The sequence below is a fragment of the Epargyreus clarus genome, unplaced genomic scaffold (assembly GCF_041222505.1).
Source record: "Epargyreus clarus isolate Ecla_fem2 unplaced genomic scaffold, WU_Ecla_fem_2.2 ptg000024l, whole genome shotgun sequence".
Taxonomy (NCBI): domain Eukaryota; kingdom Metazoa; phylum Arthropoda; class Insecta; order Lepidoptera; family Hesperiidae; genus Epargyreus; species Epargyreus clarus.
The window spans coordinates 328,001-352,600 of record NW_027332231.1 but is presented as its reverse complement, the minus strand read 5'-3'; the positions used below and the strand labels follow the sequence as shown (position 1 = coordinate 352,600).

General features: G+C 39.9%; 3 protein-coding genes across 6 annotated transcripts; 2 read left to right on the top strand and 1 right to left on the bottom strand.

Moving 5' to 3' along the window:
* Positions 1 to 133: 133 nt before the first annotated feature.
* On the top strand, positions 134 to 6,690 carry cactin (cactin, spliceosome C complex subunit). The gene is made up of 12 exons (XM_073086715.1): positions 134 to 360; positions 728 to 1,081; positions 1,172 to 1,409; positions 1,970 to 2,144; positions 2,334 to 2,467; positions 2,617 to 2,799; positions 3,187 to 3,310; positions 3,846 to 3,975; positions 4,211 to 4,532; positions 4,871 to 5,055; positions 5,773 to 5,917; positions 6,175 to 6,690. Coding segments are annotated over exons 1-12 (2,181 nt in total). The 5' UTR covers positions 134 to 358; the 3' UTR covers positions 6,364 to 6,690.
* A 701-nt stretch (positions 6,691 to 7,391) lies between these two features.
* Positions 7,392 to 8,581, bottom strand: ND-30 (NADH:ubiquinone oxidoreductase core subunit S3). The gene has a single exon (XM_073086720.1). It carries the CDS (start codon positions 8,459 to 8,461, stop codon positions 7,664 to 7,666), a length of 798 nt encoding a protein of 265 aa, XP_072942821.1. The 5' UTR covers positions 8,462 to 8,581; the 3' UTR covers positions 7,392 to 7,663.
* Positions 8,582 to 8,778: 197 nt separating this feature from the next.
* tej (tejas) lies at positions 8,779 to 23,587 on the top strand. 4 transcript variants are annotated; one of them, XM_073086711.1, is made up of 11 exons: positions 8,779 to 8,937; positions 9,322 to 9,538; positions 9,757 to 9,863; positions 10,140 to 10,522; positions 11,268 to 11,379; positions 13,194 to 13,452; positions 13,732 to 13,922; positions 14,307 to 14,445; positions 16,665 to 16,889; positions 17,643 to 17,756; positions 21,620 to 23,587. In XM_073086711.1, exons 2-11 carry the CDS (start codon positions 9,350 to 9,352, stop codon positions 22,499 to 22,501), a joined length of 2,601 nt encoding a protein of 866 aa, XP_072942812.1. In that variant the 5' UTR covers positions 8,779 to 8,937; positions 9,322 to 9,349; the 3' UTR covers positions 22,502 to 23,587. The 4 variants fall into 4 exon arrangements, with proteins under 4 accessions (XP_072942812.1, XP_072942813.1, XP_072942815.1 ...); XM_073086712.1 differs by having other exon boundaries at positions 8,788 to 8,937; positions 9,350 to 9,538; XM_073086714.1 differs by having other exon boundaries at positions 8,858 to 9,000; positions 9,350 to 9,538.
* Positions 23,588 to 24,600: the final 1,013 nt, after the last annotated feature.

Sequence of the window (24,600 nt, the reverse complement as noted above, 5' to 3'; positions counted from 1 at the left end):
AAATCGATATAAAGCAATAGGCTCGTGCGTGACTTACTAATACATTATTTTATAGTCTATAGTTCTATACTATATAGTCTATATAGTCGACATAGGCGCATGACGTTGACATTAGTATTAATAGCCTGTGGCTCAAAAACTGCTGTCAAAGTGCCAACTTCAATTCAACCAAAGTTTATCGTGGACAAAAGTCAACAATATCCATCTGTAACAAATAGTGTTTCATTTATTAGGCAATGAGATACTTTTATAATAAGTTAATAACTTCTATATATATTATATTATAACATGTGTTGTTTTTGTACGCATTAGAATTATATGATAATTGACGCCTGCTACTGCGACTACAGCTTAAACGATGTAAGTTGATGCAAGTGAACACTAATCAGCTAAAGCTACGTGAAGTGATACTTTAGTGTACTTTATTGTTATGTTTCTATATTAATATCAAGTAATATAATGTAATTATGTTTGTTAAAATAAAATCAAAGAAACATAACCTAAAACTTATACGCATCGTCTGTTTTCCTTTAGTGTTTTGATTTTTGTTTAGTTTATTTTTTATTTTCAAATCTTCAGCGTTTTAAAACTATTATAGCTTTTTTTTATCAAGTACTCAATAATGAGTTCTCTTATTACTATATACATTTTTACTGTTTTTAGTTAAGTACTGATTAAAAATGAGTACTTGTCATTTGTCTTTCAATAATAAATTTTATTGGCACAGGTCGTCAAAAGTAAGTAGATACAGAAATCGATCTCGGAGTCGTTCTCTAGAACATAGGAGAGCTGAACGAGGCAGATCCAAGGATGTAGGCAGCAGGAGAAGTAGATCTAGGTCCTCAAAATCCAAACAAAGATCTCGTAGTAGAGACAAGAAGAAATCCATGAAGGAATCAAAGCATAAGAAGAGCAAAAAGAAGAAGAAGAGGCACAGCTCCACCAGCAGCAGCAGCAGCGACAGTGATGAGGAGGAGCTGAAGCTGCTGCAGCGGCTGGAGACTGAGAGGCTCAGGTTGAAAGACGAGAAAAAGAAACAAAAGGAACTCTTAAAAGCCAATGAGACTCCAGAGGAAAAGAGGTCAGTTAATATTTGTTTGTGGCTTTGGTAGATTTGTGTTTCACTTTATTGAAATTGTCAGCAAAAATATTTATAATTTGTCTATTGCAGGGCTCGTCGCTTAAGGGAGAAGCAAGAGAAGGAGCGCAAGCGCCGTGAGCGTATGGGTTGGGACAATGAGTACCAGTGCTACACCAACCAGGACAACCCATTTGGGGATTCAGCACTAACACATACTTTTGTATGGACTAAGAAACTTGCCAAGGAGGGGGTTAAAACTGTATCCAGAGATGAACTTGAGGCCCAGAACAGACAGAAGCAACTGGAGAATAAAATTGAGTTGGAGAAAGTAAGTTCATTCAAATACCATATTTTTAACCAACTGCTGTTCATATATTTTGTGTTAGAATCAAAGTCTGATATGACTTATTGAAAACAGAAATCAAATAACTTGAATTCTTAACTTGTAATAAATTTTGTAGTCAAATAATTAAGGTATTTGTGAATGAATCGAAAAATACTGTGGATAGAAATAGGTTTCATTGGAGGGGTTTTCATTTGAACTTCAAATATTTTTATGAGTAATACAAAATATATTTATCTATGACTATTATCCTTATCACTTGCTCCCACACATGGGAGACACTCAGTGGATTGGACCAGGCTTTCCAGGCCAGGCTATGTGGGTTTTTAGCGGGCGATATGTGCCAGTAGTTAAAGTATTATTGTAGTATAGCAAGGTCGGTGGGAGATATCGATGTTTTAGTGTATGACTAATATTCAAACCTAATGTAACGAGCCTATAAGTTGTGTCTCCAAAATATGAATATATCAGTATTGATTGAGCATTCGAGATGGTTTGATGTGGATCCTCCTCTTACAACTTTACAATGTGAGTGCGTGTGTCAGGTGAAGCAGCGGCGGCTGGAGCGCGAGGCGGAGCGCGGCGCGCGCGAGGCGGAGGCGGCGGCGGCGGCGCGCGCGCGCGAGGCGGCGCAGTTCCACAGCTGGGCGCGCCAGGAGGACGCCTTCCACCTGCACCAGGCGCGCCTGCGCAGCCAGATACGCATCCGCGACGGCAGGGGTAATATACCTACATTCTCACTTAACTCACCATTAATAGCTGAGGCCTCTAGTTTAATTCCTGTAGGTCCTTTACAATGTTTAGTTCATTTTAGACAAATATTATGAACAATGACATAAAAGTAGTTTTGGTATTGAAGAGAGTGGAAGAAATATACGATGGATAAGAATATTTGTTTTTTTTTTTCAGCCAAACCTATTGACTTGCTAGCATGGTATGTGAGTTCAGAGGAATGTGTGGATGCTCTGGAAATGCACGAACCATACACTTATCTTAATGGATTACTGGCACAAGACCTGGAAGATCTATTGGAAGATATAAAGGTAACCTTAATTATTAAACAAACTACTTAATTTCAAAAGAATATTCAAAATAAAAGTTACAAACTAGAGCAAAAAAGGATGATGTTAAATGATTCCAAACTATACCAACCATGCTATTCTACCAACCATGTACAACATTACGTGTGTAGGTGTACAAGGAGTTGGAGGCGGCGGGCGGGGCGGCCGGCTCGGGCGCCTCGGGCGGCGCGGACGGCTACTGGGCGGACGTGCAGACCATCGTGGAGGACGAGCTGGGCAAGCTGCGGCGCCTGGCCGCGCCCGCCTCGCGCCGCGACGGCGTGCACCGCGCCGTGGCCGAGGACGTCGCGCAGGTACACTCCGCGTAAAACTGCTAGTCCACTCTCAATATAAAAATCGCGTCGCCGTAGCAAATTATATGACTACACCTGCTCCGAAGGACTTCAGAGCGGATTAGCACTTTGGCGATAACTATAAAAACGCAAGTAGTCTCGGTGTGGGGCGGTGTGTACGCCCCACACCGAGACTACTTGCGTTTTTATGTTCTACCTTGTAGGGGGAGTAAATAAGTAAATAATAAATAAATAATAAGTAAATAAGTGTTTCAAGACCAGGCCCAAAATCACAACTGAAGGAAAACAATGACGAAATCTGCATGACAGTCATCTGTGTTTACAAAAAGAATACATACAAAGGAATACTAGAAGCAGGATAGTAAGAATAAATTATTCGTGTTCCAGATTTTTAAAGGCAAAACTGGTGCACAGTTAGAGGCGCTACAAACGCAAATAGAACAGAAGATTAGCGGCCGTCGCGATGGCGTAGACATCGGCTACTGGGAGAGCCTGCTCAGTCAGCTCAAAGGTGAGTTTTGTAACACAGTCTTATTTCATTTTATATTAAAATTAAGATTAACTTATTTACGCAATTCAGTCACACATGACGGCCATAATGGCACTTTTTCTTCACTCGAAGGATTTCGTTCAACGCCATTTATTATGAAAATAAATAATAAAAACATTTTGACAAAAAGTGGACTTGGCTGTTTTGCGAATTAAGGTACCGATATGTGTAATAAAACATCTTCTATGTAGTACATATTTATTTAATGGTCACGTCAGATTCCTCTATTATATATATTTGACACCTTCTTAATTCCAACGTCACTTATGTCTTTAATTAACCTTTCCTGGTTTGCTTTATTTCACATTTTCAACACCACATATTATTTATATTTATTGTAGTTACCATAATGTAATTGTTTTTTCCCGCCCCAACTACCTTCCACGATACTTATAGATCGGATACTCTATATAAGGTTTTATTATAAAATTATCTTAAAATAATTGGAAGACATGGAATATGCCAAGCCCATGAAACGAATGTGTTGTGCTATCAGCGCACATGGCCCGCGCGCGGCTGCGGGACCGCCACCAGCTGAACCTGCGCCGCAAGCTGCAGCTGCTCAAGCGCGAGCAGGGCGTGCAGCCCGCCGCCGCGCCCGCCCCCGCCGCTGATGACGGACAACCGTATGACCTTGGCTTTTATTTTATACTTTCATTCCAGTAATGATTAATGTGCACGCTGCAAACATCTTGAACTTTGCTAAATTAACTTTTTGTTTTTTAGTATGAATGTTTAATTGCGTATTAATTTTATTATTTTCTAAAATTGACATAACGTTAAAGATATAGTCACAAAAGTATATACTCGTAACAAGGCAAAAAAGCGAGTCGTGCCATGACCATGATTTGATAATTTTAGGCCTCAATCTCCCGAATTGAAAATGGAGAAAGCGGAGTCGGCGGCGGCGGAGCGGGCGGAGGGCGCGGAGGCAGAGGGCGGCGCGGCGTCGGACGGCGAGGCGGCGGCCGCGGCGGAGGCGGCGGCGGACGCGGCGGGCGAGGCGGCGGACGCGGCGTGCGAGGCGCTGTACGCCGCGGGCCGCTACTCGCCCGCGCCGCTGGCGGCGGCCGCGCTGGAGCCGGGCACGCTGCTGACGGAGCCGGCGCAGGACGCTGCGCGGCTGCACTTCCTGCGCGCCGCGCTGCACGCCACGGCCGCCCGCCGACGGGCCACTGCCACCGTTAGTATTATTTTCATAATATGCTTGAACTGTATCATGCTACAAATAGGCGTGACGGAGGTACCTCCCCGGTCGGTCCACGCCTTTACTACCATCTTTCACCGTTAGTAGCATCTTATCAACGTCATACAATTACTGTGAAAATTATTATATAGACATTATGCATTTACCTCAACTAGATATATTGAGTTTTAAAGAAGAACATGACTACGTATTCGTTCAAGAAATCTACCTAAATATTTAAGAGTATAGTCGGGACTGTCAGTTTTAATATTTTCCGGATAACAAATGGTCGATTTGAAAATCAATAATTAATCTGTCGTATTCGATCGTAACAGGCGGAGGAGGCGGAGGAGGCGGGCGCGGCGGCGGGCGGCGGCGCGGCGCTGGCGCGGCTGGCGGCGCGCGCGATGGGCGCGGCGGCGGCGGACGACGCGCCCTTCAGCGCCGAGCACGCGCTGCCCGACCAGCCCTGCCTGTGGGCCGACAAGTACCGCCCGCGCAAGCCGCGCTACTTCAACAGGTACGCCGCGTTGCTAATGTTAAATTTGTTGCTAACATCCTCATAAAATCTATCCGAAGTGAGTTTTAAAAAGGCGTATTAATAAAAAAAAGAGTCTTTTCAATGCACATGCACTCTTTGCAAGAAAAATATAACAATACTAGTTTTTGCCCGCGGCTTCGCCCGCGTTTAAAAGAAAATAATATAACATACTAACATACTAACATACATAAAACTGAAAATTCGTACCTTCAACTTTGCTAAAGATGATAATTTGATCAAATGCATAGTTTACGATTCAATCCTTACTAATATCGATTAAAATAATCGATGTTTTGAGTCCAAAAGATCGATTCTTAGATTAATCGCCATCCCTAGTTCCCGTGGGATTTCCGGGATAAAAACTATCCTATGTCCTTTCTCGGGTCTCAGACTATCTTTGTACAAAATTTCATTAAAATCGGTTCAGTAGTTTGGGCGTGAAGAAGAGACAACCAGACAGACAGACAGACAGACAGACAGACAGACAGAGTTACTTTCGGATTTATAATATTAGTAAGGAATAGTAAGGATGATTGATAAAAATCAATGCAAGTCATAGTATCACATACTTAAAATATTTTTTCTGCAAAATTTTCTAGCCAAAATTATATTATCGTCAAATTAAAGAAAATATTAACAAAGGACTACTGCTTGAGATGCTGCGCGATAGATTAACGTCTTTTTCATTGTCTCCAGGGTTCACACTGGCTTCGAGTGGAATAAGTACAATCAGACTCACTACGACATGGACAACCCGCCGCCGAAGATCGTGCAAGGCTACAAGTTCAACATCTTCTACCCTGACCTCATTGATAAGCAGGCTACACCAGAGTTCTCACTGGTAAGTTACCTAATTTCTGAAAAGATTCCAAACTAAAAATAACACTGCCCACATAAACTTAATATTGCACCCAAAAACTTAAAAATATGGCGCTGTAAAGGGTTGATTATAGATATTGGTAGGTTAGTGACCACTGCAACTACTTGATAAGAATCCTAGCAGCTGCTTTCCTTATTTTTTTTGTTTTGTTAAAGTAAAGTTTTTGCATATTGGAATACTTAGTACATTTCTGACTACATTATTCTTTCTTTGTACAGAAACCATGTCCGGATAATCCGGACTTCGCGGTGCTGCGATTCCACGCAGGCCCGCCCTACGAGGACATCGCCTTTAAGATCGTCAACCGCGAGTGGGAGTACTCGTACAAGCGCGGATTCCGTTGCCATTTCCATAACAACATCTTTCAACTATGGTTCCACTTCAAGCGGTATCGGTACCGCCGTTAATTGAAACCTGACAATCTGTGTAAAGATCATGTTAATTAACGTAATATAATGCGTATAATTGCAATAACATGTGAAGATACACATTCTTTCGAAAATTGCTAGAAATTATTCCCAATATGTACTAAAAAAAACTCAATCATATCAAATTATAGTCTACTACTACCCCTCAACCTCTAAAAATTCTTATAATATTGAGTACCTACATACTTTGTATATGTAGGGAATAATAATAATATGATCTGGATTATAAATAATTGTAATGTATGAGTGTAGTCTTCAGCAAACTATTGTAATCTAATATGATAAGATTATAATCAATATTTCAGATGTGGTGTTTTATTTGAATTCATTATTACTTAATTTTTTTTAGAATCTATAATATACTAGTTATTGCCCGCGGCTTCGCCCGCGTTTAAAAGAAAATAATATAACATACTAACATACATAAAACTGAAAATTCGTACCTTCAACTTTGCTAAAGGTCATCACTTTATCAAATGCATAGTTTACGATTCAATCATTACTAATATGGATTAAAATAATCGATGTTTTGAGTCCAAAAGATCGATTCTTAGATTAATCGCCATCCCTAGTTCCCGTGGGATTTCCTGGATAAAAACTATCCTATGTCCTTTCTCGGGTCTCAGACTATCTATGTACAAAATTTCATTAAAATCGGTTCAGTGGTTTAGGCGTGAAGAAGAGACAACCAGACAGACAGAATTACTTTCGGATTTATAATATTAGTGAGGATTAAACGGTGATTTTTAAATATAAAGCTTTTTACTTCATCAATGAAAGGGTAAGACATTATTTTTTGTCGTCTTAAGTGGAGTGTAAAATTTTTCTCAGAATTCTTGTTGAGTGCAATCAAGTCACTTCACCAGAAGTAAGTGAATTAGACAGGTTGCAAATGCTACATTTGCCAAGTTAAAGGTAAAATAATAAATAGGTATGGTTTATGCCACCAAGATAATATTTCCTGATCAATATTATATACAGAGGACAGAAGAGAATGAAATAGCAGATCTTGAAATCTTTTTTAATCCATTTTAAGTAATAATTAAATGTCAATACAATACAAAATATTGTAATTAGACTTCAAATGTTGATCCAAGGAGTGGCACAAATAAGTAAACAAAGCAAACAAACTTAGTTCTTATATTATATTGATGTAGATTACTAAGTTACTCTGATCTACGAGTATAGTCCTAGCTAACCAACATACTATTCTAAGGTTGTTTAACAAATACAATAGGACAATTTGCTAGCATTTTGTTTATTACTTGGTGAGGGTAGATTATTCTTTCTTGGGTGTATCAGCTGGATTGATCACTTCCTCAGTAGCTGGGTTTCCACGGAAGTTGGGAAACTGTTCCCATGGGGCACTAAGCTCAAATCGGCGGAACTCTTGAGCTAATTCAAGGGGCTCCACCACCACACGCTTTTGTTCATCATCATATCGAAGTTCTACATAGCCACTGAGAGGGAAATCCTTTCTGAACGGGTGCCCCTCAAATCCATAATCAGTCAGAATTCTTCGCAAGTCCGGATGATTCGCAAAGAATACTCCATACATGTCCCAGATTTCTCTCTCATACCAGTTCGCGGCTTTAAATATCTCGTCCGCGGAGTCCACAGGTGTCAGCTCATCTGCATATGTTTTGACCCTTATCCTAGCGTTGAAACGAAGAGACAATAAGTTGTAGATAATCTCAAACCTATTGGCGCGAGTCGGAACGTCCATGCCCGCGATGTCTACCAGATTGGCGAACTGTGCATTATGATGATCTTTCATAAACTGCAGAACTGGAATGACTCCTTCAGGAGGGATGAGCACTTCCAGTTCGTTACCGGCTGTTAGCTGCACCTTTTGAACGTATTTGGGCAGACATTCAGCTACATATTTTCCAAAATCTACAAGCTGAGCCTTCTGCAAAGGGTCTATTTTGGCTACAGTGGGTCGAGTCTCCACTTGCGGAGTCGTTTGATCGGTTTTCGTCGCTACTCGTTGCACTGTTGGTACCTTCGTGTTACTTAAAACTCCACGGCCAATGTTGCAGCCCGCACCCAAGGTGCGTTTTAAAAAAAAGGACATTATTTTTAAATTCCTATTATAACCTTACGTAATTTGTTTCTCGCTTCTACTTGCGAGCAAATAATTTGACAATTCCCCTTTTACGCTGTTTTCATTTTCATTACATGAAATTGTCAAAATGACATTATCTTTGTTTTTTTTTAATTGTTTTTATGATCTTAGCTTCTTGGCTTTACGCCTAATTTCGCAAACGAATAATAATACTCTATGTCGCAAACTAATAAACTAATCCAAGCTAGGGATGTATGAATAAAAAAATAATCGATCTTTCGACTAAAATATCGATTTTTGATAAGCAATCGATTGATTGCCTGTGACACTCTGCTGTTGTGTATTCTGTGAGTGTGTTCTGTTTTCTTATGTTCTGTCTGTCATTATTCTTTTATAGTAGTTTGTTGTAATCTGTAGTGTGAATTCTGTTTTGTGAAATAAAAATGGTAGATTCAACCGGTATATAAACAGTATTTGTTTACAAGGTAAATGCACGTGTAATTTGTAAATTTATAGCTTAAGAATAATGTGTGTGTTTCAATTGAAAGGTATGTTAAACAATTACAAAGTAATTGGCTTTGTAATTGCCGTGTGTCTGGTCGCTAGTTACATACTATATGCCTACTATTTGCTATTTTAGGTGATATTTATATTATTAATCAACAGCCCAAATAGAGTATAACTTTAACAATAAAGTGTCGTTTGATATAAATATATTTATATTATTTTGTTTTGGTACCTACATGTTTAATGTCTATCGACATGCTTAGGCCTCTTAGCCACTGACCTTGACGAGACTATGACAAAAACGTTTATTCAGCAGTTTTTTAAAACATTTTGCATATTATATTATTATTAATGACATTCAGTTTCAGTAATTAGTAATAAATTGTGAAGATGGAGGGTGAGCTGAAGGAGCTGAAGTCGGTGCTGCGGTCGCTGGTGGTGTCGAGCCCCACGGAGGTGGACATGCGCTCCCTGATGCGCGACTACCGCAACATGATGGGCGAGATGTTGCCCGTGGCCAAGTTCGGCTATCGGGATGTACTCTCCTTTCTCAAGGAGCAGTGCAGTGATTGCTTCTTGGTGAGCCCTATAAAATAATTTTATATGGATAAGTTTAGGAATATAAAATAAAGTGATCCTTGTCACAGACCTTTTGGACAATTTTAAAACCAGTAAGGCTGTATTCATTAAAATTCTACTATATCTAGATCGGAATGAACTTCACATGCAATTATTATGCATTTATTAGTAATATGAGTTTATTATTTTTAATTAATGATAATATTTTTCATATTTAGATCCAAGATTTAAGCAGCAATCCAATATTAACCCTGATAGTGCCAGATACAGTGAAGCACATAGACAAGTTCGTACAAAAACAGAAAACAACACCCATGGCAAAATAGTAAGTGGCCTAATATTTAGTAGTTAAAGTGAAATGACATTAGAACTTTTCCTAGTACAACTTGGCAGGCACTACCACCATTCTTTTTTTTACCATATAACAGTTATATTAAGAACTGCTGTCTTCTGAAGGGTAGACTAACTTCAATTCTGTTTGTGGTTGAAAATAGTTATTCTATGTATCTATTGTATGGCTAAATTTATTGTATTAATTTGTTCATTATCTTGGAGTGCAGTAAACAATATCGCTCTAATATTTTTTCATTATTTATAACAGTAAACCAAAAAGAAGAAGTGTGGCAGAGTCAGTTTTGAAAGAAAATTTAATTGTAAGCACATTCAAACCTCCCATTAAAGAATCAGTTAAAGACAATGATGCTAATCTAGGGCACACTAATGAAATCAATTCTAAGAACACTTACAATAAACATATACCAGAGGATATTGACAATGAAAGCAAAGAGAATGTTCAAAATGGAGTTTGCTCAAATACTAAAGATAACACCGAGATGACTAATGGAGTATGTTCAAGCATTGCTTTGCGGAATTTCATGAAGAAGAGAATGCCCTTGATTAGTTCACAATATTTAGACAATGACACAATTTCTGATAAGTGCTCAACAAAAGGTGACTCGGATTCTGGAAGACTAACTTTATCCAGTAAGTTTTTTTGTTATATTGAATAGTTAATGAGTATGCAATTCAACTTGTGTTAAGTGATGACTGCTTATTAAAAATATTAAAGAAAAAATAATATTATTTAAAGAAAACTATAATTCACCTTATGTCCGCCACATCTGTGGTACTTCCCTTGGGGACTAAATTAGGATGCTTCTGATAAGTATGCCTCTTTATAACACTCCAATCGCGAACAGAATAGTGCTGAATACTGCTATTTTTGAGTAGAAAAAGGAGTGACCCCTGAGTTGAACCACAAAGATTTCTACCAACTTCAAAACAATTGCAATGTAGATTGTATAAAAATGTTTTGGCAATTTAGTTACCTTGTAGTACTAAAGAAATGTAGGACATATATTTTGTAAATATTTTACATATAAATTAGGATACATTATTTTGTGGCTACTTTTGAACAAAAATAAAATGCATAATACAATTTATTAATTAAATACAGTCAGTATATTCATATATTTCGATTTTTCAAGTTAATTAAAATAATAAATGAAGTAAAAGATTCAATAATGTGTGATACATTATGGCAAAAGGTAACCTGCAAACCATAAAAAATAAAGTGTTTATGGTATCTGGGCTATAACGAAGCTTTAATGTGGGAGCTAGAAAGCACATGACTAAGCTAACATTGCTGCCCTGGTTTCACCCAGGGTTGCAGTTATTTTTTTATACTTGAATAAAATTGTGTTATATGTATTTCATTTTATATTTGCAGCTAGCAGTAGTAATAAAAGAGGACAGCTAGAAGAGCTCAAATCAGAGATCCGAGAGTTGGTAGCTGGAATGCCACAGGGATTGTGTTGTACGGACCTTATGAAAGCTTACAGGTAATTATCATTTAAGTTACTGTACAAAGATATTCTGTCAATTTTTTTCGCACATGCCAGAAGAAATATAATTTATAGCACTATGTGACCTAAACCCGCATTTTAGCCACGCATTTCTGTGTCCAAAGTAGCCGATTTTTACACCGTACGAATATTAATACACTACCCTCACAGTTGAAAAAATAGTACATTACAATACGAGGACGAAAATTTTTTATATCACGGCGTGCGTAAATTGACGTTTTACGCACGCTTCGCGTGCGCAAAACCCCCATTTCCGACCCCGTAATATAAAATTTTATACAACACGCGGACGAAAAATGTTTTTCTGACTCGTGTGATTGCAGTCCTCGCCTGCGGCTCGGCCTGCAAACTCACACTTGTCAGAAAAAAATTTTTCGTCCTCGTATTGTAATGTACTATTTTCTGACAAGTGTGAGTTTGCAGGCCGAGCCGCAGGCGAGGACTGCAATCACACGAGTCAGAAAAACATTTTTCGTCCGCGTGTTGTATAAAATTTTATATTACGGGGTCGGAAATGGGGGTTTTGCGCACGCGAAGCGTGCGTAAAACGTCCATTTACGCACGCCGTGATATAAATAAACATAGCTATGAACGTTTTTATACTTTTAAATGCCATTTAAAAATTAAAAGTGAGTAATGAGTATTTTGTTTAAAGCTATAATTATTTTAATATTTTATTTTGGACGTATTTATAAATGTTTTTGCCATTGTGTACATACTAAGCAATAGCATCACTATAAGACTAACTATTGGGCTTTATCGAATTTTATTGTTTGTTTTGAATGTGTTTGTTCTATTTTCGCTACACACCATAGTAGGAGATATTTAAATTAGGAATCGTTATCAAAATTAGCCATAATACTACTCCAGTAGAATCTCGACTAAGCGACCTATTTGTTGTCGTATTTGTGGCATTCGGATTATCGAAAATTTGGATAATTGAGTTTATGAAGAAAAGCTATTTAAACCGATTTAGGAAGGTGATGTTTTTCGACTATATGTTGGTTACGTATGTATTTTTCATTCTTTGGCAAACTCAAACGACTTCATTAATTTTGATACATGATGTGTCGCTGAATTCGTCTAAATTGTGGCGATAACATAGGTTATATTTTTAGCCATCGGGTTTTTGTTTTTTATAGTAACTATTTTGTTGCGATTTAGCGACTTTCCGGAATTTAAATGCACAAGTCACACAAAATGTGGATGATCTGTAAGGGTTATTACAAAGTTACTCGTTTCACAATCCGAACAATTGCGAATATTTATAACTAAGGTCCGGATAATCGATTTTCTACTGTATCACTAGTATTAGTTATGTATTAGTACATTATGTGATTGCTTATCATATGTTTCTTTAATACGCCTGTATGTAGCCTAAATGGCTTGATAGATTTCGACGTATGTGTGGTGTTAGATTTGTCTTTATCACAAGTGCAGAATAATTACTAAATTTTCTAAATTTCAATGGTTTTGGTTGTGTCACATTTTTATTGCTTTTTTAGTTCATAATTTTTAGTTTCAATCATTTATAAGTTTCAAAATAATTATCATATTTTTTCATATTTCTTCACATGTATAAGCGGGTTTATGTCACACGAGCTATAAAATAGTATACGATACTTGTGACAAAAGTAGCCTATTATCTGCACGGCGTTTAGCGCCCTCGCTGCGCTCGGGCGCTAACTTCACGCCGTGCAAAAATAGGCTACTTTGGCCACGCGTATCGTAATGTACTATTAAAAATCATGGGCTTACAAATGGCTGCGACGTGTTTATCTTATCACCAGGGAGCGGTACGGGCGGGAGTTGAACTTTATGCGGTTCGGGTTCACGAGCGTGACGAGCTTCGCGTACTCCGTGGACGGGCTGCAGCTGTGCGAGGCCGAGCTGTCGGGCGAGCTGCTGCTGCGGCCGGCGGGGGCGGGGCCTGGCGCGCTGGGGGCGGGGCGCGGCGCGTGGGCGGGGTCGCGCTCGCGCTCGCTGGCCGAATACTCCACCGCTGCGAGCGCCGTAGATCCTGACGATGCATTGCCCGGAATCGACTTCGTAAGTTTTGTTATGATGCTTTAATACTCAAAAATATAAGCAGATTCTCAATGTGTTTGACCTGAATAATTATTATGTTTAATTGATGTGGAAAAATATTTTTAATGAACCATATATGTATTCAAGCACTCTGTAGTGCCAGTCTCGGTCCAAGCAAATATTAATTTGAGCCTACGAGTGCGATCACGCCGTGACTCTCGCTCCAGCGAGCATGGCAGCCAGGATGGGAGTGGACCGAGACCGGCTCCACAGCGCACACTCACGGTCGCGTGCCCGCAGGACGAGGACGTGTTCCCGCCGGACTGCATGCACTTCATGCAGAGCATCCCCACGCAGTCGCTGGACGACATCGCGCCCGGCGCCATGTTCGACGTGGTGCTGGGCGAGGTGTACTCGCCCTCGCACTTCTGGTTCCTGCGGCTCGGCCCCAACCACTACACGGCCATGGAGGAGATGATGGACGAAATGAAGTTAGTGCACAAGCTTTAGTTACTTGTGGGCGTAATATTAATCTGTGTTTTCTTGTCACATTAAATAAACAAACTTTTAACATACATATGTTACCACATGGTCTGCGCACAAACTTGTAGTCCGCTTCGAAGTCGTTGCGAGTAGGGTCGCGATTCATTTCTATATTCAGAGCGGACAAGCAGTTTTACGCGGACTATTAATTTCACATTCATTTCACATTTTGTTAAAAGTAGAAACAAAGTATTATTTTGAAATATTATATTTATCTCACATCGATTTTGTATATAATTCGTGGTATAGTTTAGTGGGGTAAGTTATCTTTAGATCGTTCGGGACGGCAGTGGGTCGATATGTTACCGGGTAACAATAAGCGTGTGTCGCAGCGAGTACTACCGCGGCGCGGGCGCGGCGCGCGTGCTGGCGCGCGGGGCGCTGCGCGTGGGCCACTACTGCGCCTGCTGCTACCTGGGCGACTGGCACCGCGCCGTCATCGTCAAGATCCTCGACAGCGACACCGTCAAGGTGCGCTTTACTTCATCGTTCATTTATAATAATCTTTTTTTTTATATACAGGGTGAATTTTTCAAAGGGGCCTTCAGGGCCAAAACCGAAACTATAAAGATTAGCGAAAAATGCTGGAAGGAGTTACGAGGCCGATTTTGATAAAAACTATAACTGTATCATTCGTTTTTTAAAATATCTTTTTCCTTAGCCGGGAATCGAACGAGTTCATTTTGAAAAAAATTACGCCCTCTATATTATTCCACTATGTGATAGTGTCGCTTATAAGGATCAATTTTTGAAAAGTAATGCTATGTGACAAATTAAAGAAAAAAGGATTTTTTTAAAGAAAATACATATTTTTCCATACGTTGGCATACTAATCCTTAAGGATTATACATAAGAAATGATTTATGTATAATTCTTTAGAAACATACAAAAGTCATACCATTGAAGAATTTGTTGGGTAATGAACTAATTATTCGATGTTATGTCCATGATATACGGGTTAGTATGAGAAAGTATTAGTTTGGTAAATAAGTTACCGCCGTTTTTAGGATTTGTTTTTTTAATAAAAATAGATAACTGATTAAATAGTAAATTCCTATTGTTTGTTGTTTACAACTTCGTTTCAACGTTAAATATGATTTTCTATATTTCTTTGTTGAGTAATCACTCGGATTTGACTCGAAAAAGTCATTCTGGCAAATTGTATACTTTACATCTGTATTAAACGAAACTCCGCCCATAACAAGTTAAATCTAATATAATGGTCCTAAAAATAACCTTAACTAAGTCGGACATAAAAATATAAATTCTTGGAGAACAAAACGTCCGTTTCGAATGATTTGAAACATTAAGCCAAAAAAAATGTTAATACGCGAAATGTTTAAATTGATGAATGGCGAGAACTTAACTTCCAAATATGTATTTTCTTAAAATTGAGGCTTTTCTTTTAGTTTGTCATTTATCATTACTTCCCAGATTTTGATCCTTATAAGCAACACTATCAGATAGTGGAATAATATAGAGGGTGTATTTTTTTCAAATTGAACTCGTTCGATTCCCGGCTAGGGAAAAAGTTAGTTTAAAAAAAGTAATGATGCAGTTTTAGTTTTTATCAAAATCGGCCTCCTAACTGCTTTCAGCATTTTTCGTTAATCCTTATGGTTTCGGATTTGGCCCTGAAGGCCTATTTGAAAAATTCACCTTGTATATAATACTAGTGGTGCCCGCGGCTTCGCCCGCATTTTAAAGAAATAATATGACATACATAAACGGAAAATTTGTACCTACATTGGAATGACAGTGATGCCATCTGTCGAAAATTGGTCTTACCAACTCCCAAACCCTCGTGGGCTATTGGACAACAACTTTGATAAAGATCATCACTTGATCAAATGCATAGTTAATCGGAAACTAACTACTTACGAATTATAAATTAATTAAAAAAACCTTTTCCCACGGACTAAATTGTGAATCTAAACCATTCTCAAGTCCCCTTGAACACACACAATAAATTTCATCAAAATCAGTCCAGTCGTTTAGGAGGAGTTCAGTGACATACACACACACATGAGAAATATATATATAAAGATAGGAATAGCAGATGAGCATGGAATCCACCTGATGGTAAGAGTGGTTCTTACCGCCCATGTACAAATTGTAAAAAGTAATCTTAAAAAAATAAAACATTTGATTACTAACTGTTAATTGTAGTTGCAATCACAATTACTTTTCATTTTGTTGGGCCTTTAAAATTCGCATACACGCGCACGAGTCGTTTATGTACACAGTTTTTCTTTGCTAGGTACGTAGTTAAGAGCGTGTTAGAGCGTGAGTGCAGTGCTAAGTCCTACCACTAAATAGACCATAGGCCAATAGACCATAAAACAATGCAAATAATCAGTAGTTATAACTACTAGGTTGCGGCAATCAAATTAATAATTACACCATGTAGTTTGATTACTGTAGTTAAGTTATGTTACGAAGTAGTTAACTACAATATAATGATAACTACATGTGGTTAATTGCTATTAAGCGTAGTTAGTATTACAAATTGTAGTTAATTACGCCCTACATTGGATAAAAGGTGGCCATTATCGATCATGAACATCCGCAATTAATTTTAAATAAAATTTGAGTTCTACCTGAAATCAATTCCAGGTGTGTATATCGATATGTTTCGGTCGGTCGCTATTCCTCTCGGTGTACACGAGCACGTGTGTGTGTGCGTGCAGGTGCGTCACGTGGACTACGCGACGGTGGAGCGCGCGGCGGCGGGCGCGCTGCGGCCGCTGCGGCGCTGCTGGGCGCGGCCGGCGGCGCAGGCGCTGCGCGGGCGGCTGGCCGGCGCGCGCCCGCCCGCCGCGGGCCGGCGCTGGCCGCGCGCCGCCGCCGAGCACTTCCTGCGCCTCGTGCAGGAGCGCCGGCTCGTCGCCAACGTCGTCGCCAAGGACGCGCAGGTCCGCCCCGTAATCTTGTGTAGTTCGCGAACGAACTGGTTCGGAGGAGCGCTCCCACGGATGAACTACGCGAACTAAATCTCCGATTTCCCACTCCATGGTTCGTTAGCTCCTAACTGAAATGGCAACAACCGAACTAGTGTCGTTATATATATATGAATATTTTATATGAATTAATAAGTTAATCCTGTTTTTAGCGCTCAAACATTTTAATTCATGTATGTAATCTTGTCACATAATTAACAAAATTCAAATCTATAAATTGATTAAAAAAAGGCACATCTTTCGCTCTTTTACTTCATCTGTTCTTCAGTTCCCAACTGTTCAGTAAGCAGCTGGGAGCAGACAAACTAAAAAAGCAAACTAGTTCGTTTAGGAGTCGCGAACTAGATTGAGCGATCCCAGTCGCGAACTATTACGCCCCAAACTAACACCCCGCAGCATCCGGTGCGCGCTCGCATGGCTCATGGGACGCTGGCCTTCTATTCATCCTTCCAGGAATAAATATCTGCGTGTCTGTGTAGTTATCTTATTTCAGTAATTCCTATTTGTCAATGTATTCGTATCTTACTGATCGTAATAACATATATAATTGATAAAATTTAAGATCCTCGAGTTCCTGAAATGTTAGGTAACGACCTTGTAGCGCAAAATTTCAAGCATATATTGATTACGTGTTCATTACATTTCATCTCATAATATACATTTATTGCATAATAATGCCCATGAATCTTACAAGTACACAATTTACAGGAAGGTATCCTCGAGTTGCTGCTCGTGGACACGTCGACGGACGAGGACGTGTGCATCAGCGAGGAGATGACGCGGTCCGGGCACGCCGACCCGCGGTTCGACTCCGCGCTCGGCGTAAGTTCCTCCTCCGACGGCAGCTCGCGCGCGACCGGCCAGCTGCGCTCGCTGCTGGGCAGCCTGGCGGCCATGCGGCCGGGCGCGGGGGCGGGCGCGGGGGCGGGGGGGGACGCGGACGACGCCAGCGACGTGTCGGCGTCCGCGTCGGAGCTGGTGGGGCGCGGCCCGCGGCTCATCGAGACGTGGGCGTGCGACGAGCCGCCGCCGCGGCCCCGCGCCGGCTCGGACTCCGACGACGAAGCCGCCGCTCCGAACGTTACCGTTGCTCTGTCGCCCGCGTACGAGCTCGATGAACGACGGGATTCCTTGAGGAATGAAGGCGATGGAGGTTCGAAAGTTAGGTCGGAACCCGATGGTGCTAGAAGTGTAACGAGTGCGATTCATGCCCGCTTGCAATTTTTGGATAAACTTAAGAAGGGCAAGTGTACTGTGCCTTCTGATGTTAACCAGAACTGGATGAAACGGAATGTGAGTGCAGAAAATGATAACTCGGAATGTGGAATATCTAATATTACATCTGAATGTGATTTGTCTGATACAAATAAATATGTTGTCACTGATATACACCGTCACGATTATGATAATAATAAAATAAATACATTTAATATTAGTAAGGAGCCATGTTATAACTCTGATAATGAATCTTTCATTAGCGCAGTGGAGGTTCGCATGCAGTTAAAGCAGAAATTACACAAAACAACCGATAAGGTGTCCAAAACTTTAGAAATTCACAAGGATAAACCAAGAGTAATTATGATTCCCGATAAATCGTACATAGGCTCTCTCCGAGCATCGTCTGGTGAAGAAAAATCTAAGAGTATATTACATCGTAACAAAAACAGTTCGGGATCGACAGTATCCGATACAGAGAGTGTTGCTACTGTCACTTCATTGAGTGCGGTAGAACTTCGACTACAAAAGCAGTTGGACTTAGAGAGGAAGAAAAGGATGAATAGCACTGCCAGCTCAGTTACTGATGGGACTGATTTGGATAGTCGAAGTAGTGTAATACGTACGGAAAGTTCTAATAGCGGAACTGAATCTACCAGTGTAGTACAAATACGTCTCGCGTTACTTAACAAGTTACGAAAACAGTAATCACATTTGTCTCCCATCTAACATGTTTGAGATAACTTGACCAAAACTATGTGTATAGATATCAACTATTAATTTTATACTTATAAATTCTAGTTTTTAGAAGAAAGAGCTGTATATAATTTATGGATGTAACAAAGATTGACTGATTCGTTTTAAAGAAAATCAGTTAGTTTCCCTGACATGGGTCGGCTTTTTTAAATATTAGTTGTACTTATGCGCCAATGTATGACGCATAAGTACACTTACCGCTTTCTTTAAACTTGACAAAGTAGCACTTAGTGTTTACTGTTAAAATAAGCCAGAAATAGTAAATATAAACAGGTACAGAATGGGACATTTACAATAGCATTCTATAATATACCTATAACATTTTTTGGTTGCGCGCGGCAAGAGTGGGAGCTTGTACCATCCAGCTAGCAGCCCGGGCATGATCGAGGCGCTTACCGTCGTAAGCACCCCTCGGTGTGGTGAATGTTAGTGTTCACGTCGACAAAGCCCGGCAGGGGCACCGCGCTCGGACCACTTCGGTTGTGTTCTGTTGGAGACCCTGGAGTCCTCCGCGTAGTGATGAGGCCACGGTTGACAATATCATTATGTAAAAAAAAATGTAATTCTCATGATACATTTTCCGAGATATAAATGAAACATCTGGTGGCAGAGAGTGAGAACCAAAACCAAATGTATCCCACAGGAACCGTATATTTTACGGAATTAAAGTGGCATATATCATATTCCAGACTATAATCAATATCTTTGCCCAATTTTGTATCCATCCGTCTGAATATTCGCATTTATAATATTGGTTAGGTTTAAAAGATAGTAAGATTAAGCTACAACAAACACTACAGTGTGTTAACAACAACAACTACAGAGTACGCGCGCGCGACTCCGCCGTTATGTACCTAAATGTGACGCGTCCTTAAATTTTGACTTCTTGAAGTCTTCCACTAAACTTATTGACGCCCAAGAAGTTTCACTTCAACAATATTTTACTTTGTCTTGTTTTCTATTTCGGTGCTATTGAGATCGGACTCCTATTAATTATAGTATACGCGACACAATAATAGTATTTTTAGTATAGTTGTCCTTACTGCCTGTAGTTTCCTATTATAGTCTGGTCGCTGAGAGAATGCATTTCTGACTGGTCGTGTTCGGACACGAGTTCAGTAGTTCAGTGGCCAGACTATAACTGTAAGCTATCTGCAACTGTAACAATTGATTGACTTGATTTTTGTTCGTTTCTTTATTCCATGATGTACGAGGGGTGGGTGGATTGAAAAGTTCGTGGCCAAAAAAAAGAAAAACAAAAAAAAATCGCCCTAAAATATTTTTATTTTATGTCAGTCTCCATCAAGGTCTATGCATTTGTTCCATTTGTTTTCCAATGCTTCTATACCGGTTTTAAAAAAAAGATTCTTCGATTCCCTCAAAATAGTGGTTTACTGCGGCTTCGACCTCTTTATTTGATAAAATGTTTATCCACCTAAATGTTTTTTTAAATTTGGAAACAGGTGGAAGTCCGAAAATGCCATATCGGGAGAATAAGCCGGGTGAGGCAGCAATTCATAACCACAATCATTCAAAAGACGTGTGAACGCGCGCATTATCCTGATGAAACAACACTTTCTTTCTGAGTAATCCTGGACGTTTCTCATTAATTGCTTTCCGTAATCGACGCAAAAGAGTACAGTAGTATGAAGAGTTTATTGTTTAACCTCGCGCAAGATAGTCTACTGTGATCACACCCTTAGATTCCCAAAAAACTGATGCCATCACCTTACCGGCCGACAAAATTGTTTTTAGGAGTCGGTTCGCCAATTTTTTCCATTGTTAGGACTGTTCTTTCACCTCTGGAGTGTAATGACCCATGTTTCATCCATAGTCACAAATCTGTCAATAAAATCATGCGGATCAGCCTCAAACATCTCCAAACGGTCGCGTAAAATTGCGTTTTTGCTTAACTGAAACCAATCTGGGGACCCATCTAGCAGACTCCTTAGAAAATCCAAGTTTATTGGAAATGATGTTTTGTGTCCGTTCGTACGTCTGCAGTATTCCATTATAAGGTCACTTTTCCGATGTTGTCTTCAGTGGTAGACGTCGTAGGCCGGCCAGATCGAAGGTCATCTTCAATGCTTTGCCGTTCACGTCTGAATCCTGCAACCCATATTTTACTGTCATATAAGACGGAGTAGATTCCGTGAGCTTATGTTGTTGTCATGTCTTCGTGGACCTCTTTCAGTGTATTTTTTTTTTTGAACAAATATTTTACGACCGCACGCTGTTCAATTTTTTCCACAACGTTGCACTTAATTTACCACTATAATTTAAAAGCTGTCAAAACTACAGCAACATTTTTTTATATGGTGACAACCAAGAAAAGTGCGAATCAAACGAGGTTAGTTTGAAAAAAATAAACTGTATATTATTATTATTGTCATTTTTAAATATAAATAAAGACAACGGAGTTATATACATCGTAAGAGATTCAGTCTTAAATATGTTTTTCATGTATTTATATTTTCTACGTTTATTATAAACTTTTTTACACTTGAGCGTCAGCCATTTTAGAATTATAATTCTCGTGCTTTTGAGTATCGGAGCTGACAGAGTTATTCACCAACGACGCTCAAGTGTAAGAAGTAGACGCGTGGAATCGCCGTTGTAATAACCTCCGATGTCTGAACAGTCAACCGAGTCGTACATGTCTCGTATCACGTTTAACATGAAGGGAAATTAACGCGGCGGGTCGATCGTTTCAGACATCGGAGTGTTACCTGTACCCGCGCTTCGACGCGCTGGAGAACGGCGACACGCCCAACTACGGCGAGATACACTGCTACCTGCGCGACGGCATCTCGCTCGAGTTCGTCGAGGACTACCGCCGCCACGTGCCGCCCTGCCTGCCGCCGCCCGCCGCCTCGCCCGCCGCCTTTCCCGCCGCCTCGCCCGCCGCCTCGCCCGCCGCCTCGCCCGCCGCCTCTCCCGCCGCCTCGCACGCCGCCTCGCCCGCCGCCTCGCCTGCGCCGCCGCCTCCCCCTCGCCCGGCCGCCGCGCAGCGCACCGCACCCCAGTACTCGCGGTCGCTGGGCCAGCTCGCCGAACGGTCCCCTCCGCCTCGAGTCCCGCGGGCGGCCTCGTCGGCCACCGACGACTCCTCGAGGTGGAACGGGGCCGTCGGGATCGCGAATCGAATTCCGCTGCTGTGCCCCGAGTCGAGTTTCGTCCCGCCCCGCCGACTCGGTCCTCCCGATCGTCCGCCGCCGCGGCGGCCCCCCCCGGCCGCATCGCTTCCGGGCGCGTTCGGTGGGTACCCCGTGCCCTTCTATCCGCCCATGCAGCCGGGCTTCGCGCCTCCGGCGTACCAGGCCGCGTTTCCCGCCTGCGCCCCGCCGGCCCCGGCGCCGGGCGGGCATTTCGGCGCGGGCGCGGTGTCGGTGCCGGCGTCGGAGTGCGAGATCTTCCTGCTGCTGAGCCGCGTGGACGCGGGCGCGGCGCAACGCTACATGGCGGACGCGCTGGTGCGCGCGGCGCGGCGGGCCCCGCTGGCGGCGGCGGCGGGCGCGCACGTGTCGAGCGAGACGCAGATGGAGCCGCCGCGCCCGCCGCCGGGCTTCGAGCGCTTCGCCCCAGCGCCTAGATAGTTGTCTCCATGACTTTCTACCTCGTATTCGTTTAAGGATTTGTAGTCGTTAAGTTTATTGTAAGATTGCATTTTTATATGTTCTAGTACTAGTAGGTTGTCAACTAATTTTCCATCATTTTTATATATTTGGTGACTACAATACGATGAATAATATAAAATATTGTGACATTGTTGTTTGTCACTTCTTTGCACCCTTTAACGGGATTTTCAGTACACCATTTGGAAAAAAAACACTAATTTGAATCCAAAAATTCATTCGATATTTCTATTCTGCATAAGTATTCAATGAAACTGTATAACATGTAAATTTTAGGAACGCAGGATGAATATGTTTACTCATTTAAAATCTGTCAACTACGATGTTGTATACTTTGGTTAATGTTACAAAATTTCTTATGAACAAGAGCAATTCTAAGATAATACAATCCTATCAATTTTGAATTTTACATACACATTGAAGAAATTTCTTCGATTTTAATGTTCTTATGGATTAATATACTTTTTGTTTTGATTACAAAAACCCGTAGATTTTATTTATAAAACTAACATTCGAATGTTTTCATTATAATTATAAGATTAATAGAAGTTTCATATGTAGATGATTGTATGAGCAAACACATTCTCTTCTGTTGTCTAAAAAATTAAATGACTTGTTAAAATTACATTCTATACTGACTGAATCTCTTAAGAATCCTAACTAAATGTTATTACTGTTGTTAAGTTTTCTTTTTTCTTATTAATTATATTTGACACAATTATTAATAATATTTGTAAGTTGTAATGTTGCAAAATATCAGATTTTTGTAAACTACATTTCAGTTCATAATGTAAAAAAGTAAGTTGTCCAATAAAATAATTACGTATTTTTATGACGTTAATTTAAAAAATATATTACATTATGTTCTAAGAGTTATACTTACAAAAAGTTTGGTAAGCAAGATTTTTTATACTTTTGATTGATATTGTGATATTATAGTAAGCCTAAGAAAAGCAAATGTGAAAATAATCATTTGTTGTATAACAACCACGATAAAAATGGTTTTCAATCGCACCATCACTACTCAAATAAACGTTGTTTCTATTATTTTTGTTTTATTTATTAATAAATAGATACATTACTTTTTCTTTTATTTTAAAACAATCTGGTTAACTATGGGCCACTTCATTGTCGGCAAATTAGTTTTAAAGGAAGACAAATCTCTGATTACTATTGAGCATCTTTTGCAACAGAAAAAAACACTATATAGGTAATGTATTTACAGTAGTGTTTTTGCACAATAACTCTATGAAATATCTATGAAGTGGTTATTTAGCCTTTTCCGTGATGTAAATAGCGATGAAACCAGCTTAAATACTAACTTTATGTGCATACAGTTATCGTCAATATTCACAAATCACGCTACGTGACGTCATTCAAAGAGCGGGAAAAATGGCGGCGTTGAAACGTTTCAAATTTTATCGATACTTTAAATAATATTTAAAAAAATATTTCAAACATTAATAACATTGATTATATTTTTTTACTAAATACTAAATATTTTTACTAATAAAATAAAAATGTGCTTATTCTCTATTTTTTAACAAAATATATGTTTATACGTTTACAAATTATTAAGCAAATAAGTTCTTGGATATGATGGCGATCAATTGAAATTCTTAGGTACGAGTATGAGTACTTAGTTAACTAGCCTAGTCATAAAAAATGTTAAAAAAGGAAAAAAATAACTCGGCGCACACATGTACACATTGTCGAAAAAAATTAATAATAAGTTCCGTTTCATACGCTACTCTAGCGCCATTTTGTTAGATTTTAGAACTGTTTTGTACTGGGCACTTGTTCACCAGATCCCCTATATTATAAGTTATAGTTATTCTCAAAGAGCATAATAAGAGTAAGAGTACACCGTAGAGTAAGAAGAATTATAACTTTGCCTCTACCCTCCAATGCCTTGCCTTTTAGTTTTTGTTTTGTGCCTTTAGTTTGTCTTTTAAAATTGGCTTCCAAGAATTTTATCATTATAAAAATATAGGTACTTTGTTTTTATAAATATTAAGGTGTGGATTTTATATAAATATATGTTATGAATATATAAACCT